This window comes from Kogia breviceps, chromosome 12 (assembly GCF_026419965.1).
Source record: "Kogia breviceps isolate mKogBre1 chromosome 12, mKogBre1 haplotype 1, whole genome shotgun sequence".
Taxonomy (NCBI): domain Eukaryota; kingdom Metazoa; phylum Chordata; class Mammalia; order Artiodactyla; family Physeteridae; genus Kogia; species Kogia breviceps.
In genome coordinates this window covers 21,289,018-21,312,992 of record NC_081321.1, presented here as the reverse complement: position 1 = coordinate 21,312,992, position 23,975 = coordinate 21,289,018, and the positions used below count along the sequence as shown (strand labels likewise).

The 23,975-nt window shown below is 36.9% G+C and overlaps 1 protein-coding gene across 3 annotated transcripts in view; it reads right to left on the bottom strand.

Moving 5' to 3' along the window:
• Positions 1-23,975, bottom strand: part of BMAL2 (basic helix-loop-helix ARNT like 2) — an 86,687-nt gene that overhangs the window by 48,666 nt on the left and 14,046 nt on the right. For 2 of the 3 annotated variants that reach the window (XM_059081554.2, XM_067008938.1), the window contains exon 2: positions 7,015-7,165. In XM_059081554.2, the coding sequence (XP_058937537.1) occupies positions 7,015-7,165 (151 nt within the window). Of the gene's footprint in view, positions 1-4,917; positions 5,020-7,014; positions 7,166-23,975 lie in introns of all 3 variants that reach the window. The other variant, XM_059081545.2, reaches the window with a different exon arrangement.

Below are 23,975 nucleotides of genomic sequence, written 5' to 3'. Positions count from 1 at the left end.
AACTATGCAGATGGAATAGGTTTTTTTAAATATGTATTTTAAAAAATATATTCCCAAATGTATCATTTTTTGAAAGGGCATTTTAAAAATTCAGGGCAAAGCACCCATAATCTCATCTGGAAATAATCACAGTCAATATTTCAATGGGTCTCCCTCCAATCTCTTTCCTAGACATGTATCTAGATACATACAAAAAATAGCTTTGACTATTTTACTTAGCTATGGGGGTGGTGGGGGGGCATGGGAGGATATTTATGTAGATGTGTTATATATATGTATATATGTATATAAAATAAAATTCAGATCATAGTGTAAAATTTTTCATGTCTTGTCTTATTCACTTAATGCTGTAACATAAATATTTTCCCAGAGCTTCAAATATTCTTGGAGAATATGATTTGTAATGATTAAATAGTGTCCCATTGGTTAGCTACACTATAATTTATTTAATAATTTTCTATTATTAGACATCTCAATATTCTAATTTTTCAATAGTATAAATAGTATGACTAATACTATTGTGGCCCTCTTAGAAGACTCAACAATGATCATTTTCCAGGCTTTGAAAAAAGTCTGACCTACCTTTGAACTATTTTATTCATGTGATGTATTTTATTTGAGGTTTCAAGAATATTTTTCGCTTAAAAAAGATAAATACATGCTGTTTATAGAAAAGTTAATAAAATTTATGAACAGATGCATATAAATATTCCAAATAAAAAAGGACCACTAAGATAAAACCTTAATCAAAGGATGCTTTTCCTTATTACTGTCTAAATAAATAGCTTTGATGATAGTTTACCAAAAATATTTTCACATGTGTTATTTCACTCTCACAGCACTTAAGAATCATGTAGTTATTACTACCCCCGATTTTACAGATGAAGGAATTGAGGCCCAGTAAGGTTAATGACTGCTCAAGGTCACAGACGTAACAGGAGGCCAGTGAAACTTATTCTTTGCTGGCTGGTGTACCTTCCTCTATGCCTTGATCGTTGTCAGCCTGCTCTGTGGTATGAAATTAAACAGCTTCTTTGAAGCAAAAGAGAGGCTTAGATTAACTCAGCTTCTTTTTTTTTTTTCCCTCTTTTCTGTCTGACTTCATATTTATGGACTGAAACAGAAAATAATTATATAGATGAATGATTTTCTTCCTAATGGTCTGGAATTATATATACATATACATTACTTCAATCTCAAAAGGTAAAGTTTGGCTGTTTTTTTGTTTCTTTTTTTTTTTTTTTTTTTTTTTTTTTTTTGCGGTACGCGGGCCTCTCACTGCTGTGGCCTCTCCCATTGCGGAGCACAGGCTCTGGACGCGCAGGCTCAGCGGCCATGGCTCACGGGCCCAGCTGCTCCGCGGCATGTGGGATCTTCCCGGACAGGGGCACGAACCCGTGTCCCCTGCATCGGCAGGCAGACTCTCAACCACTGCCCCACCAGGGAAGCCCAGTTTGGCTGTTTTAAATCATGCTTTTGCTTTGATTATACGTGTTTTAGCAAATTAACTCACTGACTGAACTTGCCTCCTTGGTGAAATCCAAACCTATTGTACTTAGGAAATCCAAATACACTTTTATTGAATGGTCCCTTTCAGAATAGAATAAAGGCACGACGTTGTTAGTCATATAATTCATTTCTTTGTTTGCAGCATGCACCTAGATAATGAGTAAATTTGCTCTTTGTATTTTTCTCCATGCTGGCATTTGGTCTACAGTCATAATATTTTATTTATGAATTTTAATAAGCTCTCTGATATTAATAACATTCACATTACTTAGATGCATTTTCTTAGTGTAGCATCTTATATTACAGTAACATAATTTTTCCAAAACACAGTGCAAGCTTTCCTTGAAAACTACTTTCACTGCATTTTGTATCCCTAAATCAACCAAACACAAACAAAACTGGAAGCAAATACGGTCAAAACAGCCTCCAGATTTGCTGCTTTCTATGCCTGTCTCTTTAAATTATTTTATTTTTATTTTTTTGCGGTACGCGGGCCTCTCACTGTTGTGGCCTCTCCCGTTGCAGAGCACAGGCTCCGGACGCGCAGGCTCAGCGGCCATGGCTCACGGGCTTAGTTGCTCCGCGGCATGTGGGATCTTCCCGGACCAGGGCACGAACCCGTGTCTCCTGCATCGGCAGGCGGATTCTCAACCACTGCGCCACCAGGGAAGCCCTATGCCTTTCTCTTTTTAAAATGTTCTTCCTTCGGCTTCTGAGATGTCCCTCCCACTTCCGAGCCTTGTCTCCTCACTTTCTGGGTAGCCGTCCCCTCCTCCCCGAGTCCCCCAGTCTTCCCACTCCGTACGTGCGACCATGCCAGTCCACTTGCTCTCTGTACATTAATGGTGTCTGAATCTCCATCTCCGGGCCAGGCCTCAACCCTGAGTTCCAGACCTTCACATCCATCCAGCTACTTGAAGATCCCATAAACATCACACTCTCATTGTGGCCCAAACTGAACTCATCATCTTTCCCTCAGCCTCTGTGAACGAAAATACCACCCTCCATCTAGGTGTCCAAGTCAGAAAACCTGGATGCTTCTTACATTTCCGCTCTCCCCCATGAACAAGCATGCAATCTCAGAGATCCTATCTTCTAAATATGCCATAACGTGTCCCTCCCTTTCCATGCCCTTCCTGCCTAGGGCCACTCTCTTGCACCAATGCTCAGAAAAAACTATTCCCTAGCAACCGTCTCTCAGCTGTTTTCTCTGCCTGCTGGATTTTCCTTCTTCAGCCCATCCTCCATGCTGTTTCCAGAGTGATCCTTTGAACATATAAATCTGTACCACTTCGCACTTACTAGGATAACTTTTTTTTAATGGAAAATAACAAGTGCCAGCAAGAAAATGGAGAAATTGAATCCGTCACACATTTCTGGTGGGAATGTAAAATGGTGCAGGCACTGTGGAAACCAGTTTGGTGGTTCCTCAAAAACTAAACATAGAATTACCATCTGAGGGGCTTGCCTGGTGGCGCAGTGGTTAAGAACTCGCCTGTCAATGCAGGGGGCATGGGTTCGAGCCCTGGTCCAGGAAGATCCCACCTGCTGCGGAGCACCTAAGCCCATGCTCTACAGCTACTGAGCCTGTGCTCTAGAGCCTGCGAGCCACAACTACTGAGCCCCTGAGCCACAACTACTGAGCCCGCGTGCCACAACTACTGAAACCTGTGTGCCTAGAGCCCGTGCTCTGCAACAAGAGAAGCCACCGCAATGAGAAGCCCGCACACCGCAACAAAGAGTAGCCCCCACTCGCCGCAACTACGGAAAGCCCGCACACAAGCAACAAAGACCCAGTGCAACCAAAAATAAATAAATAATTAACTAATTTTAAAAAACTGATGAATCTCCAAAAAAAAAAAAGAATTACCATCTGACCCAGCAATTTTACTCCTACTAGGTGTATACCCGAAAGAATCGAAAGCAGGGACTCAGACACTTGTACACCAATGTTCATAGCAGCATTATTCCCAATAGCCAAAGGGTGGGAACAACCCAAATATCCACCAAAAAGTGAATGGTTAAGCAAAATGTGGTATATACATACAATGGAATATTATTTAGCTGTAAAAAAGAATGAAATCCTAATACATGCTACAACGTAGGTGAAATTTAAAAACATTACACTAAGTGAAATAAGCCAGAGACAAAATGACAAATATTGTATGATTCCAATTATGTGAAATGTCTAGAACTGGCAAATTCTTAGAGCTAGAAAGTAGGCTAGAGGTTACCAGGGGCTGGGGGAAAGGCGGGTATGGAGAACTACTATTTAGTGGGTACCGTGTTTCTGACTGGGGTGATGAAAAAGTTTCAGAGACAGTGGTGACGGTTGTACACACCGTGAATGTAATTAATGCCACTGAATTGTACACTTAAAAGTGGTTAAAACAGCCAATTTTACGTTACATATATTTTACTACAATAAAAAGGTTTTTTTTTAAAGTGCCAAGGCAAGCAAAGTTTTTTAAATGTAATCTGATCAAGCTCTTCTCATGCTTCAAATCCTTCCATTTTCCTTACTGCATTCAAGACACTTTTCAGATTCTTTAGCAAAGACACTTTTCAGACGCTTTAGTTCAGGAGAGGTTCGTGACCTAGTCCATGTTTACCCACCTCACCTCCTGGCGTGCCCTCTGCTCTACTGTGACAACCACTTGTTTCTTGATCAGCAGTGCGCTGCTTCATACTCTGTGCTTTCGCACAGCCGTTCCTTCTGTCAAAAGTACCTTCTCTGCTCCTGCTCGGAATGGCTCATTTCCATTCTTCATCCAAAGCTTAGCTTATGTCAACATCTCCAGGAAGCTGTCCTTCACTCTGATCCCAATATTATTTAAATGCCCAACTTTCCTTGTTGCCATAATACCTAGGGTCCCCCTTATGGAAGCTCTCATGATGTGCAATAACTATTTGTATCTTTCCCATTTGTACAAATTTCTTGTATCTTATCTGTATGCCTCCCTCCTGGTCTACTGGGTATCATATAGCAGGTACTCAGTAAATGTGAATGACTACATTCCAGGGAATCTTCATCCATGACCCTTTTAAAGAACCAGCTCTCCACTCAAACCCAGCAGTGCTGCAGAAAGGGTGAACCTTCTCATATATTCTTCTTTGTTTAAATATATCCAGCACTTGGAGGCTCCACCAATGAAATCAGCTTCATGCCCCGAGTCTCTGGGAAGGACGCTACACAGTCAGTACTTTGTAAAATCCATAAAGTACTTCTTGACATCCCTCATTTCATTAGAGAGAATGGAAAATGGTGGGATGAAAGAAGGATTGGGGCAGAATGGAGAAGCTCTGGGATAGATAATGAGCAAATCAGTGGGGTGTACGCTCTCTTTCTGCTGCTACGATATGCCGTCTTCAAGTAGGAATTATGTCAAAAGATAGTCCAGGACTTACCTGCTGCCACTGGATGCTGATATTTCTACCCTTGTTGAAAGGAGATAGGAAAAGGGATTCTGAGAAAGTTTTTCCACCACTTTTTCTTTCATGATTCCTGACCTGGAAGGAAGGAGGCCTTGGGTCACCCCTACCAGACATGCTGGAAAATGGACAGCAAGGTTTTTCTCATGTGCTAGAAGCACCCTTCCCTCCAGCTGCAGAGAAACAGGAACCTGGGTGTAATGAGGAAACTACCACACTGACAATGAGGCATTCCAGCTAGCTGGCTAATGTTGGGCAAGGCACTTGATATTTCTGAGTTCCAGCTGCTTCATTTTCTAAAATGCGGGTAATTGACTAAATAATCTCTAGTGTTGCCTTCTGCCAAAAAAATCATTATCTGTCATTACTTTGCATGTTTCTAGTATTTCCCGTGTCACTGCCCTCATTTTCCCATTCACTCTCAAAACCACTATAAGGGCTCAACCATGCCCCTACGTGGCTTAAAATCACGTGACTCTAGTTTTCACTGGAAAGCCACATTCTTATTTAGATATTAAGAAAGAACAACCGTGCTTATGATTCTAAAGAAAATAAAAAAGGACTGACAGTCACTTCTAGCTCGAGGTGAATGGGGACTAACCAACTGATAACTTAGGATGTAGCGCAGCAAACAGTTCTAGATAGACTGTCACTTGATCAACTGTAGTTATTTACAATCATCCACCTTATTGGAAGAGACTAAGAGAATACAGACAACCAAAAACAGTAGATAATCTTCAAGTCATTTATATGTGGCTTGGGAAGTGTGTTGGTACTTAACATTTGAATAACACTGAATCTGCCGTCTTGGAAACTGAAGCTAAAGTATATGAAGTGTCCTAGGAAGAACTGAGTTATAAAGAGCTATGATGTTTCATTACGTCCTCATCCTGTCCCCCACTCAGGATTTTTCCCTTAATTCATGATTTACATAAAGTACCAGCCTAAAATGAATTGCTCTAGATTGCTATATTTACTGTGCCCTATTACTTCCACCAGATCAACCCCAGCCTTGGGGAGGTCATTAAAGAATATTTGGGACTGCAAGCTGCATTAGGCAATAAAAATGAACCAGGAGATAGTAAGTATTCTCAACATTGATTGTATTATCTACTTGGCTTACTAAACAGAGAAAACAAGAGTTTTATTTGATTAAAGTCGCCACAGATAACCAAGGGTTGGTTGTTACACAAATAATGAGTAAGGAAAGAAGCAAGTGGTGATTATTATTGTAAGCCAAACATGCAAGAAGATGTTCTCCTCAAAGTCAAGTATTTCAATTAGGAAGGCAAATATCTTCCTGTGACCATAAATGTTAAGCAAATTAACCTCCAGTTGACCTTCCTGGATACCTAATAACCTTCAGAGTTGGATCAGTCAATGACAGAGGTGGCAGCTGGGTGGATAAACAATTGACCCTATCCAAATTTTTAGTTACCATGTAATGAAAAATAATGATTTAAAAAGTAGTCTTTTTCTAAAGAAGATGTGGTATATATATATACAACAGAATATTACTCAGCTGTAAAAAGCAATGAAATGATGCCTTGTGCAGCTACACGGATGGACCTACAGATTATCATACTAAGCGAAGTAAGTCAGGAAGAGAAAGATACCATATGATATCACTTACATGTGGACTCTAAAATATGACACAAGTGAACTTATCTACAAAACAGAAATAGACTTACAGCCATTGAGAACAGACTTGTGGTTGCCAAGGAGGGGGAGAGTTGGATTGGGAGTTCGGGACTAGCAGATGCAAACGATTATATATAGAATGGATAAACAACAAGGTCCTATGGTATAGCACAGAGAACTACATTCAACATCCTGTAATAAACCATAATAGAAAAGAAGATGAAAAAGAATATGTATGTATATGTATAACTGAATCACTTTGCTATACACCAGAAACAACATTGTAAATCAACTATACTTCAATTAAAAAAATAAAAAAATAAAAAGAAACGAAAGGTTTTAATTTGTTTTTAAAAGAAAAAAAAATGTAATATTTTTGTTTTTTCCCTGGAGTCAAAGATTTCTTGGGGTTAGAGGAACAAATTCACTTACTGGGATGGGTCTGAATCACTCCCTTTTCGTTTTCTTGGAAACTCTGTCACATGTGGGCTGAAGGATCCAATAGTTGCTGGTTTTGTCCATGGGCTCAGATGACTGGAAACCATGGAAGCAATGCACTGGTTCCCTTCGATCAACACTTTACCTATGAGACATAAAGCACAATAAGGCATCTATTTGAAACACTGACTTTTACTTTATACATATCCATATTCCACATTTTAAATGGCTTTTTACTTTGATATTCCTTGTAGAATTTTTTCTACAGTTGTTATTACAGTAATTGAAGTCATAGTGTATACTCTGCATTATTTGCATAGCATTGTGATAATAACTTTACAGTGTTATTACAAATTCTTTATAAATGATTCTAATGGCTGCATAATATACCATCATGTAGCTGTGTCATAGCTACTTAACCACTCTTCTATTGTTGGAATGTGTATTTGTTTTTTTTTCACTATCATAAATATGTATGGTGCTTTTATCTATGTGTATAAAACTTTTTATCTACCAGTTATTTCTTTTCATCTTCTAGTTATTTTTTTTGGGGGGGGGGATAGCATCCCAGAAATGAGTTAACCAGGTTAAAGGACATGGATATTTTTAACCCTGAATTGCTAAATATGATAGTAAAATCCTTTTGGTCTAAACTGTAGTTTACTAAATGTTTTATAAAATGTAAAAATCAGAATCACTGAACTAAAAATAACTTATAGTCTAAATGTAGGCCTCTCTGAATATATTTCTCATATTAAAATTGACCTAACAAGTTTAAACTCATTTGCACCTTATAACATAGACTGAAATATATAAGCAATATTTACAAGGAGAATGCAATACATCTTAAGGTACGAGTGGGAGCTTTTTAACACATCTCTCGCAGTAACTGATAGAGTGAGCATTCAAAAATAATGATATAAGAAATCTGATCCACACAACAGACAAGCTTGATATGATAGACATATATAGACCACTATACCTAGCAGCTTCAAAATCCAGTGTTTTTTTTTTGAGGTACCCATGGGGCATTTATATTGGACCAAAAAGATTGATATTATACATGAAACATTGACTACAATGTAATTATGCTAGACACCATAAAAAGATTGAAATTTAATGAGCTAATAATTTATTTTATGAAGTTAGGAAAAGATGACTAAAATAAATCTAAAGAATTAGGAGAAAGGAAATCATTAAAATAACACCAGAAATAATGAAATAGAATACAAATTAGTACAGAATAAAAAAGCTAAACATAGGTTCTTCCAAAACATTGGAAAGTCTAATAACCTTATGGCAAGATTTTTCCAAAAAAAGGAAAGAGGGAATAAATGAATAAAGATAGGAATGAAGATGGGGTCATAATTTTAGAGGCTCTAGAGATATAAAAGATAAATTCTCATGAATTTAGAAAAACATTATTCTAAAAATTTGAAAATTTAGATGAAATGGAAAAATTCGTAGGGAGTTTTTTTTTATTGAGGTATAGTCGATTCACAATATTGTGTTAGTTTCAGGTGTACAGCAAAGCAATTCGACTGTACATATATATATGTACTTTTTCAGGTTCTTCTCCATTAGAGGTTATTATAAGATATTGAATATAGTTCCCTCTGCTATACATTAAATCCTTGTTGTTTATCTATTTTATATATAGAAGTGAGTATCTGTTAATCCCATACTTCTAATTTATCCCTCCTCCCACCTTGTCTTTGGTAACTATAAGTTTGTTTTCTATGTCTGTGAGTCTGTTTTGTAAATAAATTTATTTGTATTACTTTTAAGATTCTACATATAAATGATATCATATATTTGTCCCTAGAGAATTTTAACTGACAGAAAATGAAGCAAAGAGAAATAAAAACCTGCATATTCCTATATTCTTTCTTACACATACTATCTCAATATGTAGTAAACTCAACTTTTTTATGAGGCTTATAGAAATTTGATATTAAATTCAACAATGGCAATACAAGAAAGGATATCTATAGGCCCATCTCATTCATGAACAAAGATACAAAAATCTTAACAAAATATTAGCAAACAAAATTCAGAAATGTATAAAGAAAATAACCCATCATGACCAAGATAGCTTTATCCCAGGAACACAAGACTGGTTTAATATTAGTAAATTAATGAATATAATTTACCACAATAGCAGCTTAGTGGAAAAATATGATTATCCTAATAAATTCAGAAATATTAACGAAGAAACACTGAAAGAATTCTTTTTACAATCAGAAACAAGAAGATCTTTTATCAGTACCCCAACCCTTTCAACACTGTATTAGAAGACCTGCTAGTAGAATAAGGCAAGAAAACAATATATGAAGTATAAGAATTGGAAAGGAAGAAAAAAAAATTGTCATTATTGGGAAATGACATGATTGAGAAAACAAAAAACAAAATAATCAACATATAAATTATTAAAATTAGGGAGTGTATCAAGGTTGGCTGTTTGTAAAGTCAATATATAAAAAGCAACTGCTTTTCTAATCACCAGTAACAAACTATAAGAAAATGATATTTTAAAAAACATAATTTATAATAACTTCAAAAAATATAGAGTACCTAAAGAATAAATATATTTAGAATAAATGTATAACCTAATAAAAGTATACAAGGTCTTTCTGGAGAAAATAATAAAAATTTATTTAAAACACTGAAAAAGATTCAAATAAATGGAAACATACACCATGCTTAAGGATTGGAGGTCTCAATATCAAAGATGTCAATTCTCCTAAAATAGATGTGTAATTCCTCTCAGAATATTCTCTTTCTTTTGGTGGGACTTCACAAGCTGAATATAAAATGCATATGGAAGTGCCATGAGTTATGAACAGCCAAGGGAAATGTGAGAGAACTGGACCTCTCATATATCAAGACATTATAAAGCTATGGCAATTAAGACAGTGTGGAGATAGACCAAAGGAAAAGAACAGAGAGCCCAGACATGTAAATATGGATATCTGCTAAATGTCAGAGATGGAATTTTCAGATCAATGTGAGGAGACCAGCTTTTTAATAAATAGTCCTGGGCCAACTGATTTTCTCTATGGAAAAGAATAAAACTAGATCCTCTACTACCATATGCCAAATATAAAAACCAAACCAAATATAAACATTCAATTCAGACCTAAATATAAAAGGCCAAAATTAACAGAGAATACTCTGAAGGAGAAAGAATATCTTTGTTATTGGCGTAGAAAGAATTTCCCCAAACAAAAACTAAAAACAATAAAGGAAAAGACTGATCAATTCAATCTTCTTAAAATTAAGTTAACGTTGATCAAAAGATGCTATAAAGAGAATAAAACCGCAAGTCACAGACTGGGAGAAGATGTTTGTTACACACATAAACAATAAAGTGTTACCATGTAGACTGTATAAAGAATGCCTTTGCATCATTAAGAAAAAGACCAACACAAAAACCAAGCAGAAAACTGGATAAAAGACTTTAATGGGGGGGCTTCCCTGGTGGCGCAGTGGTTGAGAATCCGCCTGCCGATGCAGGAGACACGGGTTCGTGCCCTGGTCCGGGAAGATCCCACATGCCGCGGAGCAACTAAGCCCGTGAGCCATGGCTGCTAGGCCTGCGCGTCCGGAGCCTGTGCTCCGCAACGGGAGAGGCCACAACAGTGAGAGGCCCGCATACCGAAAAAAAAAAAAAAAAAAAAAAAAGACTTTAATGGGAACTTCATAAAAGAAATTCCAATTGTCAGTACAAAAATGAAAAGATACTCAATCTCATTAGTAATCAGGAAAATCCAAAGTAAACTATAGTGATAGACTATATACCCATCTAATGGCTACAAATGAAAAGTTTGATAATACCAAGTGTAAGTGAGAAAACAGCAATGGAAAGAGAAACGGAACACTCATGCTCTGTTGGTGGGAAAGTACATTGCTACAACACTTTGGAAACCTTTTTTTGCATTACTTAATAAAGTAGAACACATGCAAATAATCTGGTTTAGCATTTCACTTCTAAGTATATGGAGAAACTCTTAATATATCTTAAGAGATATATACAAGAAATACATTCACAGCATTGCTTGCAGTTGAACAACAAAAAATAATGAGAACTGGAAACTATAATTTCCATCAACAGATGGATAAATTGTTTATTCATTGAATGGAATACCAAGAATAGTAAAAATGAATAAAGTACTGATATATTCAGCATGGATGAATCTCAAAATAATAATTCCAGGTTAAAAAAAAAGTCACAGGGCTTCCCTGGTGGCTCAGTGGTTGAGAATCCACCTGCCGATGCAGGGGACACGGGTTCGTGCCCCGGTCCGGGAAGATCCCACATGCCGTGGAGTGGCTGGGCCCGTGAGCAATGGCCATGGAGCCTGTGCGTCCAGAGGCTGTGCTCCACAACGGGAGAGGCCACAACAGTGAGAGGCCCGCATACCACATACACACATAAAGAAGTCACAGCCAAAACATTAGCATATTTTTTAAAAAACTGTATAAAGTTCAAAAGCAGGTAAAACTAATATGTTTTTACTGATATCTACATAGGTTACCTCACTATACAGAAAAGAAAGGGAACAGCTAACACAAAAGTTAGAATTCTCTTTGGGAGAAGAAAGGGGGGTGCAATCAGTGAGGGATATACAGGTACTTCTTGGTTTTTTTTTTTGCCTTTATTATGTTGAGGTAGGTTCCCTCTATGCCCACTTTCTGGAGAGTTTTTATCATAAATCGGTGTTGAATTTTGTCAAAAGCTTTTTCTGCATCTATTGAGATGATCATATGGTTTTTATTCTTCAATTTGTTAATATGGTATATCACATTGACTGACTTGTGTATATTGAAGAACTGTTGTGTCCCTGGGATAAATCCCACTAGATCGTGGTGTCTGATCCTTTCAATGGGTTGTCAGATTCTGTTTGCTAGTATTTTGTTGAGGATTTTTGCATGTATATTCATCAATGATATTGGTCTGTAATTTTCTTTTTTTGTAGTATCTTTGTCTGGTTTTGGTATCAGGGTGATGGTGGCCTCATAGAATGAGTTTGGGAGTGTTCCTTCCTCTGCAATTTTTTGGAAGAGTTTGAGAAGGATGGGTGTTAGCTCTTCTCTAAATGTTTGATAGAATTCACCTGTGAAGCCATTTGGTCTTGGACTTTTGTTTGTTGGAAGATTTTTAATCACAGTTTCCATTTCATTACTTGTGATTGGTCTGTTCATATTTTCTATTTTTTCCTGGTTCAGTCTTGGAAGGTTATAACTTTCTAAGAAATTGTCCATTTCTTCCAGGTTGTCCATTTTATTGGCATAGAGTTGCTTGTAGTAGTCTCTTAGGATGCTTTGTATTTCTGCAGTGTCTGTTGTAACTTCTCCTTTTACATCTCTAATTTTATTTATTTGAGTCCTCTCCCTCTTTTTCTTGATGAGTCTGGCTAATGGTTTATTAATTTTGTTTATCTTCTCAAAGAACCAGCTTTTAGTTTTATTGATCTTTGCTTCTATTTCATTTATTTCTGCTCTGATCTTTATTTCTTTCCTTCTGCTAACTTTGGGTTTCGTTTGTGCTTCTTTCCCTAGTTCCTTTAGTGTAAGGTTAGATTGTTTATTTCACATTTTTCCTGTTTCTTGAGGTAGGCTTGTATAGCTATAAAGTTCCCTCTTAGAACTGCTTTTGCTGCATCCCATAGGTTTTGGATCATCATGTTTTCACTGTCATTTGTCTCTAGGTAGTTTTTTATTTCTTCAGTGATCTCTTGGTTATTTAGTAATGTAGTGTTTAGCCTCCATGTGTTTGTGTTTTTTACGTTTTTTTCCCTGTAATTGGTTTCTAATCTCATAGCATTGTGGTCAGAGAAGATGCTTGATATGATTTCAATTTTCTTAAATTTCCTGAGGCTTGATTTGTGACCCAAGATGTGATCTATCCTGGAGAATGTTCTGTGCGCACTTGAGAAGGAAATGTAATCTGCTGTTTTTGGATGGAATGTCCTATAAATATCAATTAAATCTATCTGGTCTATTGTGTCATTTAAAGCTTCTGTTTCCTTATTTATTTTCATTTTGGATGATATGTCCATTGGTGTAAGTGAGGTGTTAAAGTCCCCCACTACTATTGTGTTACTGTAAATTCCCTGTTTTATAGCTGTTAGCAGTTGTCTTATGTATTGAGGTGCTCCTATGTTGGGTGCATATATATTTATAATTGTTATATCTTCTTCTTGGATTGATCTCTTGATCATTATTATGTAGTGTACTTCCTTGTCTCTTGTAACATTCTCTATTTAAAGTCTGTTTTATCTGATATGAGTATTGCTACTCCAGCTTTCTTTGATTTCCATTTGCATGGAATATCTTTTTCCATGCCCTCACTTTCAGTCTGTATGTGTCCCTAGGTCTGAAGTGGGTCTCTTGTAGACAGCATATATATGGTTCTTGTTTTTGTATCCATTCAGCAAGGCTTTGTCTTTTTGTGTGTGTGTGTGTGGTATGCGGGTCTCTCAATGTTGTGGCCTCTCCCGTTGCGGAGCACAGGCTCCGGACATGCAGGCCCAGCGGCCATGGCTCACGGGCCCAGCCACTCCGCAACACATGGGATCCTCCCGAACCAGGGCATGAACCCGTGTCCCCTGCATCGGCAGGCAGACTCCCAACCACTGCACCACCAGGGAAGCCCCTAGCCTTTGTCTTTTGATTGGAGCATTTAATCCATTCACATTTAAGGTAATTATCGATATGTATTTCCTATTACCATTTTCTTAATTGTTTTGGGTTTGTTTTTGTAGGTCCTTTTCTTCTCTTGTGTTTCCCACTTAGAGAAGTTCCTTTAGCATTTGTTGTAGAGCCGGTTTGGTGGTGCTGAATTCTCTTTGCTTTTGCTTGTCTGTAAAGCTTTTGATTTCTCCAGCAAATCTGAATGAGAATCTTGCAGGGTGGAGTAATCTTGGTTGTAGCTTCTTCCCTTTCATCACTTTAAGTATATCATGCCACTCCCTTCTGGCTTGTAGAGTTTCTGCTGAGAAATCAGCTGTTAACCTTATGGGAGTTCCCTTGTATGTTATTGGTCATTTTTCCCTTGCTGCTTTCAATAATTTTTCTTTGTCTTTAATTTTTGCCAATTTGATTACTATGTGTCTTGGCGTGTTTCTCCTTGGGTTTATCCTGTATGGCACTCACTGCGCTTCCTGGACTTGGGTGGCTATTTCCTTTCCCACGTTAGGGAAGTTTTCGACTATAATCTCTCCAAATACTTTCTTGGGTCCTTTCTCTCTCTCGTCTCCTTCTGGGTCCCCTATAATGTGAATGTTGTTGCATTTAGTGTTGTCCCAGAGGTCTCTTAGGCTGTCTTCATTTCTTTTCATTCATTTCTCTTTATTCTGTTCCACAGCAGTGAATTCCACCATTGTGTCTTCCAGGTCACTTATCCGTTCTTCTGCCTCAGTTATTCTGCTATTGATTTCTTCTAGTGTAGTTTTCATTTCAGTTATTGTATTGTTCATCTCTGTTTGTTTGTTTTTTAATTCTTCTAGGTCTTTGTTAAACATTTCTTGCATCTTCTCGATCTCTGCCTCCATTCTTTTTCTGAGGTCCTGGATCATTTTCACTATCATTATTTTTTTATTATTATTCTATCAAGAATTCTTCCAGAATTATTTTTCTGGAAGGTTGCCTATCTCCACCTCATTTACTTGTTTTTCTGGGGTTTTATCTTGTTCCTTCATCTGGTACATAGCCCTCTGCCTTTTCATCTTGTCTATCTTTCTGTGAATGTGGTCTTTGTTCCACAGGCTGCAGGATTGTAGTTCCTCTTGCTTCTGCCATCTGCTCTCCATACAGGTACTTCTAAGGAATTCATGTTCCACTTCTTAACCTAGGTGTGGGTTCAGAGAATTGTTTTGTTTTCATCCTTTAAACTACATACATACTTTTTACAGTCCTCTGTAGGCATAATGGATCTCACCATAAAGAAGTGAGGAGAATAATTTTACCAATGATCATTGGGAATGAAGTTTCTAATTTACTATATCCTAAGACTTTTAGGCCTGAACTCTCTTCATGGGACCAATTTGGGACCATCAGATACCACATGAGATTAATTACAGTTTCAGCCCCTAGACTTCGTTCTAATGGATTTTGAATGGCAGAACACCATCTGTCTCCAGAGAAAAATGTGGGGAAATTTATTAGATTAAATAGCAGATCAAAAGGAAAAATTCACTGTGTAATATTCGACCCCTCCCTTTCCCTCCCACCCCCCAACACAGACTCAAGCAGGCACACTCTTTCCCTCACATAAATTCAAAACAGAAGTAAAATGAAGATCTCTTTTTGCCTCTCATTCTAGAAGGCACAAGCTCCATGTTTCAATCCTACTTTCTTATAAACCTTGAAAATAAGAAATGGACTATCTTTAGGCAGGCAGAGTAATATACTTCTTTTCACGAAATCAAAATCTGAATCACCTGAGGGGCTTATTTTTATATTCCTTAATGGGTGGGGGAGTACTGCCCCATAATTAGCTATGTTCCATCATGAGGCTATGTCAGTAGAAGTGTATTCAGAACAGGGCTTTCTGTAAACAAAAGGAAAAGATGGGTTAATGGGATTACGTAGTTCTGGAAGAAAGGACCTGTTCCTTGGAAACAATTCATGTAGTAGATTTTTATTTATTAGGTGACTCACAATTTAAAGAATAAAGCTTTCTTTCTAACCTTCCAGTTTACTTTACTTTCAGCCTCCACATATACTTATGTAGAAGATGAGATCATGTGTTGAGAACTGAAATTTAACTCTGCTTTTATATAACTCATTTTGGAGGTATGATTTAACACTTTGGTATTGTCTTCCCTTGCCAAATTGGGTCACTTCGCAATGGCGAAAGCCATTTGTGTTATTTAACACTCGGTAAAATAATGCAGAATTTAGATTGAAAAAAAGATATTGTGATTACCTTTTAAAAAGGAAGTTTGTGGTTTTATTTAAAATGAGATCCACAGTAAATCTCGCTCCACTCTACGTGCATCTCCCTGGTGATGGTAATCAATCTAACGATATTTTAAAGTATTCAGTATCAACTCCTCAAGCATGGAAATAAATTGTGGGAAATGAGCTGCTGCTTAGGAGCCATAAGCAGGGGAGACCAAGTAGCCACGTGGCTTAGGCCCATAGTTACAAAGCGGTTCAACTTTAAAATTTGACATTATGCTTGAGAGAATATATTTATACACATACATGTACACATACATTTCATTCACAGAGGTGCAAAGGCAGGATGGAAAAAATATACTTCTTTAAAAACAAAAAATTTTGTCCCATTACCTAATTTCCTTGCCAGTGTGCTGCATGTTAAAATTTATATAAAATTTAAATTATTCCATGAATAATTTTTGTTGTTAAAAACCATTTGTTCAATGTAAACATTTAAATTACTTCCTTAATAAATGGAAGTGGCCTTTGCTTCTTAACTTCTGAGAGTCTATGTCCACAAAATCTTTTTAATATGGTCTACACACTGTAAGCTGAGACACCTGGTGGTCTAGTGGCTAGGATTCAATGCTTTTACACTATAAACTGGTGTGTTTTTTTCCTTTGGACATGTCATTTAACATATCTGAGCCTGTTTCTTTAATACAGAAGTAATTTCCTGCAAACCTCATGGTTTCTTTTGGGAATCAAATAATGTATTTGAAATCTCTTTGAAAGCCAAAAGTTTAATGATGCTAAGTAACTAGTCCAGCGAAATTTGAGTCCAGTGTTTTTGTTTTGTTTTACTTATTGTATTCCAAAGGAAAATTTTTAAAAATTGAAGTATAGCTGATAGAGGGACTTCCCTGGTGGTGCAGTGGTTAAGAATCCACCTGCCAATGCAGAGGACACAGGTTCAATCCCTGGTCTGGGAAGATCCCACATGCCACGGAACTAAGCCCAGGTGCCACAATTACTGAGCCTGCACTCTAGAGCCCATGCGCCACAACTACTGAAGCCCGCGGGCCCTAAAGTCCAAGCACCACAACTACTGAGCCTGCATGCTGCAACCTTTGAAGCCCACGCACCTAAAGCCTGTGCCCACAACAAGAGAAGCCACCGCAATGACAAGCCTGCACACCACAACGAAAAGTAGCCCCTGCTTGCTGCAACTAGAGAAAAGCCTGCGTGCGGCAATGAAGACCCAACACAGCCAAAAATAAATTTTAAAAAAAGTATAGTTGATGTACAGTATTACATAAGTTACAGGTGTATAATATAGTGATTCACAATTTTTAAAGGTTATATTCCATTTCTAGTTATTATAAAATATTGGCTATATTCCCTGTGTTGTACAATATACCACTGTAGCTTATTTTATACATAATACTTTGTATCTCTAAATCCTCTACTCCTATAGTGCCCCACCCCCCGCTCCCCTCTCCCTACTGGTAACCACTAGTTTGTTCTCTATATCTGTGAGTCTGCATTTTTTTTGGTTATGTTCACTAGTTTGTTCTATTTTTTTGGTTCCACATAAGTGACAGCATATGATATTTGTCTTTCTCTGTCTGACTTATTTCACTTAGCATAATACCCTCCAAGTCCATCCATGTTGCTGCAAATGGCAAAATTTCATTCTTTTTTATGGCTGAGTAGTCCATTGTGTGTGCGCGCGCGTGCATGTGTGTGTATCATATCTTCTTTATCCATTCATCTCTTGATGGACATTTAGGTTGCTTCCATATCTTGATAATTGTAAAGAATGCTTCTATGAACATTGGGGTGCATGTATCTTTTTGAATTAGTGTTTTTTGTTTTTTTCCAGATAAATACCCAGGAGTGGGGAGTTCCCTGGTAGTCCAGTGGTTAGGACTCTGTGCTCTTCACTTCCGAGGGGCCAGGTTCAATCCCTGGTTGGGGAACTAAAATCCCATAAACTGCGTAGCATGGCCAAAAAAAAAAAAAAAACCCCCACAAACCTAGGAGTGGAATTGCTGGTGCATAAGATAGCTTGATTTTTAGCTTTTTGCAAAACTTCCATACTGTATTCCACAGTGGCTGCACCAATTTACACTCCCACCAATAGTGTACAAGGGTTCCCTTTTCTCCACATCCTTGGCAACACTTGTTACTTGTGGTAGTTTTAATGATAGCCATTCTGACAGGTGTGAGGTGATACCTCATTGTGGTTTTGATTTGCATTTCCCAGATGATTAGTAATGTTGAGCATCTTTTCATGTGCCTGTTGGCCATCTGCATGTCCTCTTTGGAAAAAATGTCAATTCAGTTCTTCTGCACATTTTTTAATCAGGTTGTTTTTTTTTATGTTGAGTTGTATGAGCTATTTATATACGTTGAATATTAACCCCTTATCAGTCATACCATTTGCAAATATCTTCTCCCATTCAGAAGGCTGTCTTTTTGCTTTGTTGATGGTTTCCTTTGCTGGGCTAAAGCTTTTAAGTTTAACTAGGTCCCACTTGTTTATTTTTGCTTTTATTTTCTTTGCTTTCAGAGCCAGATCCAAAAAAACTGCTACAATTTATGTCAAAGAGTATTCTGCCTATGTTCTCTTATAGGAATTTTAAGATTTCCAGTCTTACACTTAGGTCTTTAATCCATTTTGAGTTTATCTTTGTACATGGTGTTAGAGAATGTTCTAATTTCATTCTTTTACAAGTAGCTGTCCAGTTTTCCTAGTACCACTTATTGAAGAGACTGTCTTTTCTCCATTGTATATTCTTGCCTCCTTTGTCATAGATTTACAATAAGTGTGTGGGTTTATTTCTGGGCTCTCTTTTCTGTTCCAATGATCTATGTGTCTGTTTTTGTACCAGTGCCATACTATTTTGAATAGTGTAGCTTTGTAGTATTGTCTGAAGACAGGGAGTGTGATTTCTCCACCTCTGTTCTCTTTTCTAAAGACTGTTTTGGCTATTCGAAGTCTTTTGTGTCTCCATACAAACTTTAAAATTATTTGTTCCAGTTCTGTGGAAAATGCCATTGATATTTTGATAGGGATTACACTGAATCTGCAGCCTGCCTTGGGTAGTATGGTCATTTTAATAATATTAATTATTCCAATCCAAGAACATGGTATAGCTTTCTGTTTGTGTCATCTTCAGTTTCTTTCACCAGTGTCTTATAGTTTCCTGAGTACAGATCTTTTACCTTAGGGAGGTTTATTCCTAGGTATTTTATTCTTTTTGATGCAATGATAAACGGGATTGTTTCCTTAATTTCTCCATTAGTTTATTGTTAGTGTATAGAAATGCAACATTTCTGTACATTAATTTTGTATCCTTCAACTTTACCAGATTCATTGATGAGCTCTAGTAGTTTTCTGATGGCATCTTTAGGATTTTCTATGTGTAGGAGAATGTCATCTGCAAAGAGTGACAGTTTTACTTCTTCTTTTCCAATCTGGATGACTTTTATTTCTTTTTCTTGTCTGATTTTGTAGCTAAGACTTCCAGTACTATATTGAATAAAAGTGGTGAGAGCGGGCATCCTTGTCTTGTTCCTGATCTTAGAGGAACTGCTTTCAGCTTTTCACCACTGAGGATGATGTTAGCTATGGGTTTGTCATATACGGCCTTTAGTATGTTGAGGTATGTTTCCTCTATGCCCACTTTCCTGAGAGGTTTTTTTCTTATCATAAATGGATGTTGAATTTTGTCAAAAGCTTTTTCTATATCATCTATTGAGCTGTTCATATGGTTTTTAATTCTTCAATTTGTTAATGTGGTATATCACATTGATTGATTTGTGAATATTTAAAAATTCTTGCATCCCTGGGAAAAATTCCACTTGATCATTGTGTATGATTCTTTTAATCTACTGTTGGATTCGGTTTGCTAGTATTTTGTTGAGGATTTTTGTATCTATGTTCATCAGTTGATATGGGCCTGCAATTTTCTTTTTTTGTGATATCTTTGTCTGCTTTTGGTATCAGGGTGATGCTGGTCTCACAGAATAAGTTCAAGAGTGTTCCTTCCTCTACAACTTTTTGGAATAGTTTGAGAAGGATAGATGTTAACTCTTCTCTGAATGTTTGGTAGAATCCACCTGTGAAGCCACCTGGTCCTGGACTTTTGTTTGTTGGGAGTTTTAAAATTACTGATTCAATTTCAGTACTGGTAATTGGTCTGTTCATATTTTCTATTTCCTTTTGGTTCAGTCTTGGGAGATTTGTACCTTTCTAAGAAATTGTCCATTTCTTCTAGGTTGTCCATTTCATTGACATATAGTTGTTCTTAGCAGCCTCTTATGATCCTTGGTATTTCTGTGGTGTCATTTGTAACTTCTCCTTTTTCATTTCTGATTTTGTTGATTTGGGCCCTCCCCCTTTTTTTCTAGATGAATCTGGTTAAAGGTTTATCAATTTTGTTATCTTTTCAAAGAAACAGCTTTTAGTTCCATTGATCTTTTCTGTATTTGTCCCTATTTCATTTATTTCTGCTCTGATCTTTATGATTTCTTTCCTTCTATTAATTTTGGGGTTTTTTTTGTTCTTCTTTCTCTAGTTGCTTTAGGTGTAAGGTTAGGTTTTTTAATTTAAGATTTTTCTCCTTTCCTGAGGTAGGCCTGTATCACCATAAACTTCCCTCTTAGAACTACTTTTGCTGCATCCCCTAGGTTTTAGATTGTCATGTGTTTGTTTTCATTTGTCTCCTCTTTGATTTCTTCAGTGATCCCTTGGTTGTTTAGTAGCATATTGTTTGGCCTCCAAATGTTGGTGTTTTTGTAATTTTTTTTCTTGTAGTTGATTTCTAGTCTCATAGCATTGTGGTCAGAAAAGATGCTTGATGTGATTTCAATTTTCTTAAATTTACTGAGGCTTGTTTTGTGGCCTAGCATGTGATCTATCCTGGAGAATGTTCCATGTGCACTTGAAAAGAATGTATTCTGCTGCTTTCATATGCAATGCTCTCCCTGTATATAACAATTAAGTCCATCTGGTCTGATGTGTCATTTAAGGCCAGGGTTTCCTTATTGATTTTCCATCTGGATGATCTGTCCATTGATGTAAGTGGGGTGTTAAAGCCCCCTACTATTATTGTGTTACTACCAATTTCTCCTTTTAGGTCCATTAATATTTGCCTTATATATTTAGGTCCTCCTATGTTAGGCACATATATATTTATAATTGTTATATCTTCATGATTGATCACTTGATAATTATGTAGTGCCCTTCTTTGTCTCTTTTAACAGTCTTTGTTTTAAAGTCTATTTTGTCTGATATAAGTATTGCTACTCCACCTTTCTTTTGATTTCCATTTGCACAGAATCCTTTCTCCATTCCCTCACCTTCAGTCTGTGTGTGTCTTTAGAATCAAATTGAGTCTCTTGTAGGCGGCATATATACAGGTCTTTTTTGGTATTCGTTTAGCCACTCTATGTCTTTTGATTGGAGCATATAATCCATTTACATTTAAGGTAATTATTGATATGTATGTTCTTACTGCTATTTGGTTAATTGTTTTGGGGTTGTTTTGTAGGTCTTTTTTTCCCTTCTTTTGTTCTCTTCTCTTGTGATGATGACTATCTTTAGTGTTATGTCTGGATTCATTTTTCTTTTTTTGTGTGTATATCTATTATAGATTTTTGATTTGTGGTTACCATGAGGTTTTTATACAGCTATTGATCTATCCATCCATGGTTGTTTTAAATTGCTGGTCTCTTAATTAAAATGCATTTAACAACCCTGCATTTGTACTCTCCTCCCCTCATAATTAATGTTTTTGATATCACATTTTACATCTAATTGTTTTGTGTATCCCTTAACTGCTTATTGTGGATATAGATGATTTTACTACTTTTGTCTTTTAACCTTCCTACTAGCTTTGTGTGTGGATGATTTCTTACCTTTACTGTGTGTTTGCTGTTACTGGTGAGCTTTTTCATTTCGTAATTTTCATGTTTCTAGTTGCAGCCTTTTCTTTTTCACTTAGAGAAGTTCCTTCAACATTTTTTGTAAAGCTGGCTTGATGATGCTGAACTCTCTTAGCTTTTGTCTGTAAAGCTTTTGATCTCTCCATCCAATCTGAATGAGAGACTTGCTGGGTAGAATATTCTTGGTTTTAGGTTTTTCCCTTTCATCACTGTAGATATATCATGCCACTCCTTTATGGTCTGCAGAGTTTCTATTGAAAAGTCAGCTGAAAGCCTTATGGGAGTTCCCTTGTATGCTGTTGCTCTTCCCTTGCTGTTTGTAATATTCTCTCTTTATCTTTAATTTTTCTCATTTTAATTACAATATGTCTTGGTTTGTTCCCCTTTGGGTTAAGCCTGTATGGGACTCTCTGTACTTCCTGGACTTGGGTGACTGTTCCCTTTCCCAGGTTAGGGAAGTTTTCAGCTAGTATTTCTTCAAATATGTTCTCGGCCACTTTCTCTCTCTTCTCCTTCTGGGACCCCTATAATGTGAATATTAGTGTGCTTGATGTTGTCCCAGAGGCCTCTTAAACTGTCATTTCTTTTCATTCAAAAAGAGTCCATTGTTGATGAACCACTGCAGATGCTTAAGGTGTCAGTCAAGAAAAGGAACTGAGTTAAATGTCTTCGAATCTTTTTTTAATTAAAAAAAAGTTAAACTTTTAATTTTGAAATAATTTCAGACTTGTAAAAATAATACAAAGAATTCCCATATACCCTTCAATCAGATTCCCCAAATGGTAATGTCTTACTTAACTCCAGTCTAATTATCAAGACCAGGATATTAACACTGATGTAGTATTATTATGTAATTTAAACACCTTAATCAAATTTTGCCAATTTTCCTCCTAATGTCCAGAATCCAATCCAGGATCACATGATACATTTAAGTGTCTATTATTTGTCCTCAGTTTTCTTTAAACATCCGGTTTTCTTTCATCTTTCTTGAGATTTTTGAAAGGTACTGGACAGGTACTGTATAGACTGTCTTCCAGTTTAACTTTTTCTGTTATTCCCTCATGACTAAATTCAGGTTATGCACTTTTTTCAAGAATACCACAGAATTGGTTTCTGTGTCCTTCTCAGTACTAAATGCTTTCACTTTAAATTTAATTGCTTCTAGTGCTTTTTGTTGCCTCATTAAGATCCTATTCTTCAGGATGCCAAATGGTGTTCAGCTCATGGAACCCACAGAAGAGGCAGGGGAAAGATTTATGAGATCCTCTATTTAGGCTGTAAGCTCCATCACTGGAAAGCTTTCAGAACCATGTCATGTTTTAGCTCCAAATCTTAGCACAGGGCCTGACATATGGTGTTTGCTGAAGGAATGAATCACATTTCATTTCATTACCCCCAGACATTCAAAACAGAATCTGAAAGAGGTGTAAAATCAGGATTTCCAGATTCATGTATTGGGGCTGCTGGGATGATTAAGTTCCCAGAATAAGGAATATGCAAATCCCCACTGTACCTACTTCGCAAACAAGGAGGCCTACTCCCTACCATTACTTCATTTTTACCATTTTTCTTCCACAAAAGGAAAAATATACCTGATTATCCACTGGAAAGAAAAAAAAAGGCACTGTGTGGCATGAGATTTGGCAATCGGAAGTAGCTTTCTGGAATAACAAGCAGTAGTTGTTTCACAGGTTTGTGCTAATGCATTACAATGGAAACCAAATACTGTTTCTTACCACTGACACATTACTGTAAGATGTTTAGTCAATAATAAAAATGCAGTACTAGTTGGCACTATTCAAGAAAAATACCAACTCGCTGTATATATACAAATTATGAAAAAGCTTTTGCTCAGCAGAGATTAAAAACACAGTATTATTCCACAATATTTATTAAGAGTTTAACCCAGAGGGACAATATGTCTAAAAGGGTTAAGATTTAGTACCTGCCCTTAAGAAGCTTATGATCCTGTATATGTTTGTGCATACGCAGGTGCACAGACAGAGAAATCAAATACTGAATGCCATTAGACCTAGATGGGGGCATAGGTTTATGAGTTTATGCTGCCAGAACACAGAGGGAAAGGCACTTAATTCTGTTTTGGAAAAGGA